This window comes from Pongo pygmaeus, chromosome 9 (assembly GCF_028885625.2).
Source record: "Pongo pygmaeus isolate AG05252 chromosome 9, NHGRI_mPonPyg2-v2.0_pri, whole genome shotgun sequence".
Classification (NCBI taxonomy): domain Eukaryota; kingdom Metazoa; phylum Chordata; class Mammalia; order Primates; family Hominidae; genus Pongo; species Pongo pygmaeus.
The window spans coordinates 11180774-11192915 of NC_072382.2; the positions used below are offsets into that span (position 1 = coordinate 11180774).

General features: G+C 48.5%; 1 protein-coding gene across 2 annotated transcripts; it reads right to left on the minus strand.

The window, feature by feature from the left end:
* Positions 1-791: 791 nt before the first annotated feature.
* On the minus strand, positions 792-10686 carry PLAAT4 (phospholipase A and acyltransferase 4). Of its 2 annotated transcripts, none has more exons than XM_054440958.2 (4): positions 10614-10686; positions 7705-7813; positions 2458-2726; positions 792-1101 (listed from the first exon to the last, which is right to left on the minus strand). In XM_054440958.2, the coding sequence occupies exons 1-4, from the start codon at positions 10620-10622 to the stop codon at positions 1018-1020; spliced, it is 471 nt and encodes a 156-aa protein (XP_054296933.1). In that variant the 5' UTR covers positions 10623-10686; the 3' UTR covers positions 792-1017. The 2 variants fall into 2 exon arrangements, with proteins under 2 accessions (XP_054296933.1, XP_054296932.1); XM_054440957.2 differs by having other exon boundaries at positions 792-1181.
* Positions 10687-12142: the final 1456 nt, after the last annotated feature.

The following is a 12142-nucleotide window of genomic DNA, read 5'->3' on the forward strand; positions in this document are numbered from 1 at the left end:
AAGGGACCAACCAGCTTGCTCACGCATGAAAAAGTACAACCTGGGGTGTGGGGGTGATGTCCTCAGTCCTGAAGCCAGAGTGGTGGTGGCCGCAGTGACCACCATGGAAGTGGCCACTGAGTAGGGTCACTGGTGGCAGAGGCTGGAGTGAGGAAGCACAGAAACATGGGAACCTGGGCACTTCTGGAGCCACACCCAGGGCATGCTGGAAGTAGTGGAGGGAGATTTAGAGGCAGCTAATTCTCAACATTCTACCCAGGACCAGCTTGAGCCAGCCATGGCAATTTGGGCATGGAAAGAATATTACTCCATCTAGTAGTCACAGGTGGGTGAGAACTCAGACCTTTGAGCTAAAAAAAAAAAAAAAAAACTTTCAAAAAGAGGGCCAACTAAGGAAGGTAACTGGGAAGATGCTGGTAGATGCGTAGGTGTTGTGAGGGGATTTAAGCACCACGTGAGACTATACCGGAAGGTAATTAAGTTTTTTCGCCTCCCTGAGAGTAAAATTAATGACATGCAATTATGTCGATGTTATGTCTGTGTAGAATGATGAAGACAATTCATTGAACATCTGTTACGTATCAGACATAGTGCTGGGTGTCGTGTATGCATTATCTTAGGTGAACCTCCTGACATCACCTGACATGGAAGAACTGAGGTTCTGAGAATCAAGAGCCTTCTCCAAAGTCACCCAGCTAGAAATTGCTGGAACTACCCAGTGAGTGTTCACTCAATGTTACTTTCCTCCTTTGTGATTCAGAAGTCTATAAAAACATGGTAGAAGTCCTTTCTGAAGCGGCAGATGGCTGTTTATTAATCCTTGTTTCAATTAGGTCATACTTTTGTCAGCGAGAGAGGGAAACAGAAGAAAGGATCTAGAGAGAGCCTGAGACAGGGCACGAGGGCTTGTTTCAATTAGATCATACTTTTGCCAGCGAGAGAGGGAAACAGAGGAAAGGATCTAGAGAGAGCCTGAGACAGGGCACAAGGGTCAGGCTGCTGGAGGTGTTGGGGAGGCTAATCTCCACTGGGATCCCCACAGCTGCTTCTAACACAGGATTTTTGTGGCTGCTTCAGGCTGTCGCTTTTCTTTGGTTTCTCCTAATCACAAAAGAGAATACACCAATAACCAGCGTCACAAGTGCCATGGCCACACCGACTTCAACCTTGGCCTTTTCCACCTGCAAAGCAAGCAGCTTTTGTTGAGCGTTCACAGCAAGCCAGGCTGGCACTTTCTCCCTCCCATGGGCCTGGAACTCCTCTCGCTCTCCCCTCTCTCCTGCCTCCCCTACGGCCTGGCATCTCCTCTCTTCTCTCCCAGCTGGCTGGCTCAGAATCCTCTCCCAGAGAAGCCGTTGGCTGTATCCCCAGGGACTCCATTTTCTGGGCTGTGACCACTTCCTTGGTGTTCAACTTGTCTGGGCTTGTCCTGAGAATGGGCCCATGAGATCCTTTTGAGAGAGCTTCCAGGTGAGGACATTTGTTCTGATTTGGGGCAAGGAAGAAGGTTTGTGCCTCGCTTCCTAGGGTCAGAGCTCCAGGGGCCAGACTGGGGACTATTTTGCAGTCTAGGTCCTCCCTGAGTTACACCTTTGCACAGGGAGGGCGTGGCAGAAGCTGAGGGGAGACTTAGGGAGGCCATGGCCATATGTGTGCCCTGGGGTCACTGTGTACTATTCCCACCTGCAGCCTGGAAACTTCCATCTCCAGCTGAACTTCAGCCTAAACTCCAACTCCATGCCTTATCTCCACCTGGGCCTCTAATGGGGCACCTCAGACATCACATGCCACGTCAAACTCTCGATTTCCCTCTGCAAAGCCTCTACTCCTGCCACCATCCCCCTCTCATCAAGGGCCCCCAACCATTCAGTCACGCAGGCCAGGGGCCCTGAGCTGCTGCAGGCTAGGCATCACAGGCAGAGACTCTAGAAAGGGACAGCTGGGGTTTGAATCCCGGTTCTGCCACTTATTAGTTGTGTGTTTTGGGGCAACAAATGTGAAAGACTGTGAAGGGGCAAGGGATGGAGGCTATGCCCAGATCTTACACATAAATGTCCTTGAGTTCTTACACAGGTCCACGGACCCTGAGCGTCCCTTGCCTGAGTACTCTTTGGGGGGTTGCGGGACCTGTCATTGTCCTGGGTTGGCCCAGATTGTCCTGATGACCCCCAGAACTTCAGGAGCCATTTTCAGGATAGGTTTTAGAGGGGAAGGATCCTCAGAGCTCCTCCATCCACCCCCTCCTCTGCACATGGAGAGGCCTGGGGGGAAGGGACCTGTCCAAAGACCCTCTGTGGATTAGAAGCAGATCTGGCATTGGAGCTCAGAGATCCTGACTCTCAGCCAGCGGGTCTCTAAGAGGCTGTGTTTGCATCATTCATGGTGATCGCCTGGCTGCACAGCCCAGTGAGTCCAGCCCCAAGCAGAGGGAGATGGATTATCCAGAGAGGTCCTTACCTGTTTACAGTGGGGCTTGCCATATCTCAGCTGGGTGACAAAGTGCTCACAGTTCCTGCTCACAACACTGTACTTCATCTTCTGACCAACCATCTCCTTCGCAGAACTGATGATCACCTCCACGGGCCGTGGTTGGTACTCATGGTCCAAGCTGTTGTTGACCCGATAGCAACAGCCTCCCACCACATCTTCCAGGAGCTCCCGTTTCACCTCTGCACTGTTGCTCAGGACTGAGAAGATGCTGGAGGAGCCAGCCCCGGGGTACTCACCTGTAATCAGAGGCACTCTCACTGGCAGGGGAAGGTGAAGTAGGGAGAGAAGGGCTTGAAATCTCCACTAGGGAACTACTAGTGTTTATCCTTTCACAAATGTGATTGGAGGATTCACAGATTTTGCTTTTTTTTATTTTGACGGAGTCTCACTCTGTCGCTCAGGCTGGAGTGCAGTGGCGCGATCTCGGCTCACTGCAAACTCCATCTCCCGGGTTCACGCCATTCTCCTGCCTCACCCTCCCGAGTAGCTGGGACTACAGGTGCCTGCCACCACGCCAGGCTAATAGATTTTGCTCTCTTTTTTTAATCAAATAAAGTGTGAATGTTCGTTCAAGTCAGTGAATGTCATGATTGCCAGTGGCTGCTGCCATATTCCATGCTATGCATGTACATCACTTCTGTGGCCAATCCCCTGTTATCAGTCATTTAGGTATTGGAAAAATTTTCATCATTATAAACAATGATGGTAAAACATATTTATTACCTGTTCAGCTTTGTACACTTGTGTTTCTGAAAAAGATCCAATTCGTTTAGTACCCACTGTTTCAGTTACCATGCTGTGCTGTTACACATACTTCCTAGTTTAATCTCCTTTTTAACTTTCAAGGAAAATATTATCATCTCAATTTAAAAACCAATATTGGGCTGAGAGACATCATGAGACTTTTCTGTGCTATGAAAAGTCCTAGAATCAGGATGTGAAACTGCTTCTCTTAAGCCCCAAAGGGCAGGCTCCTTCCACTGCACTGGGCTGACCCTGGGGGAATCCTTTGTAAAGTGTCTTCTGTCCTACAATCTGGCACAGTTTTAGGCACATAGAGAGGTACACAGAAGAGCTGTCAACCAATGGAGCCCCAATTCCATTATATAGTGACTCCAGGTATTATCTTATTTTTATTAAAATGGATAGTACCTAATGCGCACAATAATTAGGTGTGTTACCTCTCTTGCCCCATTTCTAATCTCAAGGCTGATGTTTGCACTTAGAACCCTCTTAAGAAAATCCTGTTGGCTGGGCGCAGTGGCTCATGCCTGTAATCCCAGCACTTTGGGAGGCCTAAACAGGTGGACCACTTGAGCTCAGGAGTTTGAGACCAGCCTGGACAACATGGCGAGACCTGTCTCTACAAAAAATACAAAAATTAGCTGTGCGTGGTGGCGCATGCCTGTCGTCTCAGCTATTCAGAAGGCTGATGTGGGAGGATCACCTGGCCTCAGCTCGGGGAGGTCAAGACTGCAGTGAGCCTGATCCCTTGCATGTACAGTTCCCAGTGGGGTTTGCACTCCTATGAGAATCTAATGCTACTACTGATCGGACAAGAGGCGGAGCTCAGGCAGTAATGCTGACTCACCTGCCTCTCAGCTCACCTATTGTGTGGCCCGATTCCTAACAGGCCACACACAGCCCAGGGCTGGGGACCCCTGTTTAACTGATGCATTGATTTGATAAAGTATTTTACAAGCCTGATAATGTTATAACCCTATTTATTCAGGTCAGATTTATGCCAACTTTGCTGAGAATATGGAGGGTATAGATGAGTGAACATCAACAAACATAACTTCTACCATGGTTAAGAATTTTACTTAAGAAAAGTATTGAAGTTTAAATCCAGATAGTATTACATTTGAAATTTTTTAAGGGTTATTAATTTAATAAAATTCATTATCAGGTTTCCCCTATAAGCTTTCTCCTAGGTTAGTTTTCCACAAGCATTGTTTTATATACACTGTAATCAGGATAACACAAGCTTAGTGTTAGATCTTGTAGGAAACCAAGATTAGAAACATAGAAATTTGCAGAATTTAAGAAATTATGTTTTGTGGTAATCTGTGGCCAACGATGATAGAACCTAGTGCAATTGTAAAGTGAAATTCAAGGAGAAGGAATGAGGAGTTAGGCAAGCAGCACACTTGAATATTAGTGAAGGAGAGGAGCTGTGGGTCAGGAATCGGAGAGACCTGCTATAAACACCAAAGACAGAAGCCAAATAGGTAGCCAAAAATCCAGATATTTGAGAAGCAGGAAATTTATGGCAACCAAAGAAATAGGGCAAGATAGGCAGGTGAACACACATGATACCTCAATTGACAATCTTCCTCCTACCAAGCCAGACACGTTGTAAATGCTGCTTCCTATCAGAGCCCAGATAAAAGGAAAGTTTAGGCTTTCTGTGTCCTATGTGTGGAAGCAGGGAATTGGATTGAAGACTTTCATAGTTGTAAAATAAAGGCAAATCCTGAGGAACTCACTGATAGAGATGTGAAATGACAGTAAGGAAGAAAACAGAATAACTACATAAATATATTAGTCTAGGGCCACTTAATTTAGAGGAAGAAAAAAATCACCCCATCCATAGAAATAGTTTGATAAACAGGTCATAAATAATTGGCATTTATAAAGATTCTTAGTTATCAAGGGCTGCATTGTATTTTATATACTCAGTTTTATAAGATGATACTTTTTAAATAAGCATTTTAATGAAAATGGTTAAACTGAAAATAATTTTGGTCCTTAAAAGGAGTCAGGAGCTTTTATATATAAGGTACATATTTTAAAAGAATACCTCCTTTATAACAGGGTTTTACAGACACTACCATAATTTATAATCATTGTTTTTTACTTTTGGGTTCACCTAGATCATATGAGTTGGTATGATACTTCCAGAACAAAATTATTCATAATGTGTTTTTTGTAATTTATGATTTTTAAGTAAGCTTGACTTATAAATTGACATTGTAATTTTGTACATAATTGGATATATGTGTTAAAATTTAACACTTAGATTTATTTAATTGTAGAAAATACAAATGTAAAACTTATACATGGAAAGAACTGTATGCAATTGACTTTACCATGTAAATTGGAGGGAAACAAAGTTTTAGGTCAATTTTCTTTCAAAATTTTCTTTATTGTAAAGTATGCAAAATATATATTCATACCATTTATTAAATCAGAATGTTTATACAAAAAAAAAAAAAAAAAGGACTTCAGTGAGCCGTAATCACATCACTGCACACCAGCCTGGATGACAGAGTAAGACCCTGTCTCAGACGGAAAAAAAAAAAAGGAAAGAAAGAAAAATTGTCTTTAAAAAGCCTCTTTACGGCTGAGCACGGTGGCTCATGCCTGTAATCCCAGCACTTTGGGAGGCCGAGGCAGGTGGATCACGAGGTCAGGAGATCAAGACTATCCTGGCCAACATGGTGAAACCCCATCTCTACTAAAATACAAAAAATTAGCTGGCTGTGGTGGCGAGTGCCTGTAGTCCCAGCTATTCGGGAGGCTGAGGCAGGGGGATCGCTTGAACCTGGGAGGCGGAGGTTGCAGTGAGCTGAGATTGCACCACTGTACTCCATCCCGGTGACAGAGCAAGACTCTGTCTTAAAAAAAAAAAAAAAAAAAGCCTCTTTATACCCTGCAAGTTAGGCACAAAAAGGACCATGTGTCTTCATTGCCATGCTTTGTCTTACAAGGTCGCTGAGGGTCATCTGGATTAAGTGGGCTTGATTTGCTATTTTCCATCAATTCAGACATTTTTACAACCCTGCCTGGGAGATGATGGCTTAGAGAAAACTGATTAGATGCAAATGTCTTGCTCTGATAGTGATGGGAATGGTTTTTGTCCAGTGACAATGTAAATGCTTGGTGAAAAGAGAACATCAAGAGTTATGTAGTGGCATTGCCCTAGAGGATATGAACTTGCCTGCACCTACCTAATTTGGCAGTCTCATTGTCTCATTTCTGCATTTTTGTTTTTGTTTTTTGAGACAATGTCTTCCTCTGTCTCCTAGGCCGGAGTGCAGTGGCACTGTCTCAGGATCTTGGCTCACTGCAACCTCCATCTCCCGGGTTCAAGCAATTCTCCTGCCTCAGCCTCCTGAGTAGCTGGGATTACAGATGCCTGCCACCACCCCCAGCTAATTTTTGTATTTTTAATAGAGACGGGGTTTCACCATGTTGGCCAGGCTCGTCTTGAACTCCTGACCTCAAGTGATCCGCCCACCTTGGCCTCCCAAAGTGCTGGGATTATAGGAGTGAGCCACTGTGCCTGGCCTCTGTGTTCGTTTTTTCCCCTTTCATTGGCTATCCATACATACGTTTCCTTCATTCTGCTTTTAACTGGGTATGTCATATTTCTGCTTCTGTTATTAATGAGTTAAATAAAACATTGGTATTGCTTACTGTGCATTTGTATGAGAATTTAAAAAAAATGTATAAACCTGTGAGAATTGCTCCCAGTAAGGAATCTTAAGTATATAATATCAAGACACCTTGTTCTGTGAAAACATATGAGGCAAAGGATCTGGCACGGAGAAACATTGTTCCATCTGAGAAACTTTCTTCTTTAAGACCTAAGAAACCTGGCTGGTTTAAGTTGTATGAGATTCTGCATGCCAAGGTAACTGACTTTGAGCTAGAGAGATCCCAATGCTGAAGCAGCCCAGCTTCGCTGCGGGAGGCAACGGTCTCTTCTACTGTTCTGCCAGGACCTATGGAATGCACTGTGTCTACTTCATGGGACATATATGTGTACAATCTCATCAAGCATCCTCTAAGAAGAATGTGTCTCCTAACTCAAGTTTCCCTTGCTTAACTGTCTTTCAGTGGATCTCATTATCTTATTTTTTTTATATTTTGAGATCAAGTTTTGCTCTTGTTGCCCAGGCTAGAGTGCAATGGCACGATCTCAGCTCACTGCAACCTCTGCCTCCTGGGATCAAGTGATTCTCCTGCCTCAGCCTCCTGAGTAGCTGGGATTACAGGCATGTGCCACAACGCCCGGCTAATTTTGTATTTTTAGTAGAGATAGGGTTTCTCCATGTTGGTCAGGCTGGTCTTGAACTCCTGACCTCAGGTGATCTGCCCACCTGAGCCTCTCAAAGTGCTGGGATTACAGGCATGAGCCACCGCGCCCGGCCCTCTCATTATCCTTTTAACAAATATTTTGAAAATTATATGCTCATCAGTCCTTACTTGGAGGAGCCAGATGGATCACATAGCCATCTCCTATATACAGGGCCCAGTGCTCGTAGCCAAGGCGGAAAATCTCAATCAGGTCTCCAGGTTTGAGCTCTTGTTGTGGCTGCAACAGAAAAGTCAGAGACGGAGTATACGGCCTTCTAGGCAAGAGCAGAGACCCTGGCTGGGGGAGCTGCAGCTCATCCTGGAGACGGCTTGCTGATGTTCATCAGCTTCTAGCCCCCATGAGATCCTCAGCCCTGCTGTCACTTTCAGAGGCACTCCTCAGTGGGGGCACTGGGGGCTTGAAGCCTGGAGAATGATCTTGTGGGATGGGAGAGAGAAGGACCGTCTGGGCGCATGTGTGGCATGTGTGTGCTGTGTGTGCTGTGTGTGTGCATGCTGAGGATGCAGATGTGTGTGCATGGGTGCATTGTACACGTGCTCCTCAGTAGGCCGACTCAAGAGCCTGCATGAACCAGCACCTTCACTGAGGCCAGGAGCAAGGCTGGGAAGGTGAGTCTTGAGCTCTCCGCCCTCTGGAGACTGACCCTCAGTTCCTCATCACTCCTCCTGCCCTGTGCCTCTCCATGGCCCCAAGAGCCATCTCCTCCTCAGACCCTGCCCCATCCAGCCTCAGAACACCTATCTCTCGGAGATGAGGCCCTGGGAGACAGGAGCTCACAGCATCCTGCTGGGACCTGAGTGGGGTCTTGTGGGGCCCCCCAGCTCCCAGCACTGAGGTGGCTCTGCACTCACAGAACAGGCCTCTGTGGGAACTTGTCCTACAATAACTGCACCATCTCCACAGCCCCAGGGGAAGGCATGATCATCCCATTGCACAGATGGGGAAACTGAGGATCAGAGAGATGGCAGGGCTTTCCTGAGAACACTCAGCTGGAAGGAGGCCGAGCTGGTTCTTCCCTGTGCACCCCTCACCCTGGTTCCTGTCTTGGCCACCTTCTTCCCCTTCCTCATCTCCTTCCCACTTCTCCATGTCCTGCCCCAGGGCATAGCAGCCTCATGATTGGAGGATTTTTCCATTTTCGCCCTCTCTGTACCTGTCCTCAGTGGGTGACAGCCTCCTCCTCCCTCATCCCAGGATGTCCCATCATAGACCTGGGGTCTGCTCTCCTTTGCCCTCTTCCTCATGCCAATATTCAGTCACTAAAACCAATCAATGTGGACTCCGGAAGCTTCTCCTGGTTGGTGTGCTTGTCAATATCCCATCCACTGACTTGGTTCAGGCAGCCCCATGCCTGCCTCTGTGACCTCCACAGCCCCCTGACCAGCCCCTGCCTCCTGTCCCTGCCACTCCATATCCAACCCCTCAGAACCCATGGTGGCCTTCCCAAGGGCACATCTGGCCATGACTTTCCTCTGACCTCAGGGCCCAGGACACACCCTGTGGGCAGCTCCCAGGCCCTTCCTGACTGGCCCTTCCTCACCCTCCTCTCCCTCCCTGGGGTCTGCACCCACAGGCCCACTGAGTGACATCCCAGTCCCTCGCTACTGCCCTGGCTCTGGCCTCTGCTGCTCTGCACATCTGGTTCTCCCTGCCTCCATCACTTCCTGCAGCCACTCTTCCTCTTCCCCTCCCTCAAACCCCCTCACCTGAGAAGCTGCCCTGATGGCCCCAGCCTGGCTCAGCTGACCCGCCACCCCACTCCCAGGACCTGGGTCCTTGGGGGTCTCTGCTGCTCTCCGCAGGGGTCAAGTTGAGCTGCAATTCCCTGTGCCTGCCTGTGCTCCTCTGGGCTGTGAGCTCTAGGCAGGCAGGATCCTGTGTGCTCCTCCCTCCCTGCACCTCCAGGATCCAGTGAAGGGCCTGGCATAGAATGGGGCAAAGGAAATAGACAAGGAAGAGGGAGGGGAAAGGAGCAGGGCCAGGACTCCCACCCAGCTCCTCCTCTGTACATCAGGGTACCACAGGAGATGGTCTCCATGTGGGGAGAGAGAGGGGCTTTTAACTGCAATGCTGAATGTCTAAAACCAAAGTCAAGGTACTGGCCACCTCAGCTGGTGGCCAGTGAGATATGAGCTTTGACCTGGGCTCCCTGTTAAAAGCCTTGATTTGTTTTGGCAGCAGTAAAGCCCTTCCCCAGGATCACGTGGTGCTGTTGGAGTGGGCTGCCTTCCAGAATTTGCAGGACCCCTTCCTGTAATGATTTTGTTTCTAGTAATAGCCTGAGCTATTTCAGTTCCTTTTCAGTTGCACACCATTGAGCTCAGCCTGCTCTCCCTAGAGCTTCTGCCAATCAGTACATCTGGGCTGACAGGAGGAGAAATTTCAGTTTTCAGAAAGCTGCTGAGATTAGAATGCACCTTATAAGGCCGGATGATGCCACAGAGGAACGAGGAGAGAGAAAGCATCGTTTGGGGTCGAGAAGGGACTGAGCCCCAGTCACAGCAGAAGCAGACGATGTTGGGATTTGCTTGCTTCCCACAACCCAGAGTCCCCCACCTGCCCACACTCTGGCTTCTCCTGAGGCTGAGGTAGACTTGACACCTGGCACCCCACAGCTCTCTACTACACGGGAGTCCCGAGCTCCCCGCACTGTGCCAGCTACGCAGAGGAGGTGGACTCTGCCCAGAGGACTCCCTGTCCAGCCAGGCAGATGCGCTTTTAAAAGACAAATACAGTTTTCCATGACAGCCTTCTAAAGACGAGCTCTGGAGCTGTGTGCCCAAGTCCAGGAGCCCGGACTGAGGCCTTTCCTAGGGGGGAGCTGCGTGCCCAAGGCCAGGAGCCCGGACTGAGGCCTTTCCTAGGGGGAGCTGTGTGCCCAAGGCCAGGAGCTCGGACTGAGGCCTTTCCTAGGAAGAGCTGCATGCCCAAGGCCAGGAGCCCGGACTGAGGCCTTTCCCAGGGAGAGCTGTCCCACTGCTGTAGAGTCAGTAATGCAAAGTCCCGGGAAACTTACCGAAGCCATCTCGAAGCCAAGAGGAGGTCTGGTGCTCTGCTGTTTGTGAATCAGCTTTTATGCTGAAGGAGAGAATTTCATTTTCACTTTCCTTTTGACACTGTTTCAACCTCACTTAAACACTAAACACGTTTAAGAGAGACAACTGTTTAAAAAGGAGCTATTTCTCTAGATGGAAGGACTAATCATTTCTTACACAAGCCATGGACCCCTTGGTGCTTTAAAGCCACCTTGGGAGTAGCCAGAGTCGAAGGGGAGCCCTGAATTTCTGCCCTTGCTTGAGAAATAAAGGTCTCTTCTTTTTTGAGACAGAGTTTTGCTCTTGTCGCCTAGACTGGAGTGCAATGGTGCGATCTTGGCTCATTGCAACCTCTGCCTCCTGGGTTCAAGTGATTCTCCTGCCTCAGCCTCCCGGGTAGCTGGGATTACAGGCGCCTGCCACCATGCCTGGCTCATTTTTCCATTTTTAGTAGAGACGGGGTTTCACCATGTTGGCCAGGATGGTCTCCATCTCTTGACCTTGTGATCTGCCTCCCCATCGGTCTCCCAAAGTCCTGGGATTACAGGTGTGAGCCACCGCACCTGGCCAAAATAAAGGTCTCTTCTAAAAAGAACCCTGGGCAGCTCTGCCTACTCCAGGAAGGGGAGGCATTTGGAGGCAGGGAGATGTCAATCCCCAGTGCACCCCATAGAACACTGTCTTGTAATGACACCCAGAAAATATTGGGCCAGAAGTCTTGGGAGAAGTCTTGGGAGAAGGCCAGAGGGGGTGCTTCATTCCATGGGGATGCCCTGGAGGTGAGGGGTACTTTAGACCATGTGGAGCCCAGGAGCTCATGGCCCCATTAAAATGCATTTGGGTGCAAGAAGCAGAACTAAACTCAAAGGGGCTTCAACAGCCTGGACACCCATTGTCTCGGTAACAGAAAGGCAGGAAGAGGGTGACTCAGGCTGGGTCTAGTGGCTCACCAAGGTCACCAAGGACTCAGCAGGCTGTCTCCATTGCACTGGTCCTGGGTCTGCACTGTTGCCCTGCAGGGCCTCCCATGGCTGTAGCAGCCTTGAGTGGCCCATTTTTACCTGGCTATGCCCAAAAGATGGAGGGAAAGATGATTCTCATCATTTGTCTTTTTTTCAGGGAGTAAAGTCTTTCCCACAGTTCCCCAGATGACCTGTTCCCTTCTCCATTGGCCAGAACTGGGCCATATTTTCACACCCAACCAGAGGCCTAGACAGGTGGATCACTTGAGCCCAGGAGTTCAAGACCAGCCTGGCCAACATGGCGAGACCCCATCTCTACTAAAAATACCAAAAAAAAAAAAAAAAAATTAGCCGGGCATGGTGGCACGTGCCTGTACTCTCAGCTACTTGGGAGGCAGAGATGGGAGGATCGCCTGAGCCCAGGAAGTCAGGCTGCAGTCAGCTGAGATTGCTCCACTGCAGTCTAGCCTGGGCAACTGGAGTGAGACCCTGTCTCAAAGCAAAACAAAACAAAAAACCCCCATTTCTGTTGTTTAGGTTAGCATGCC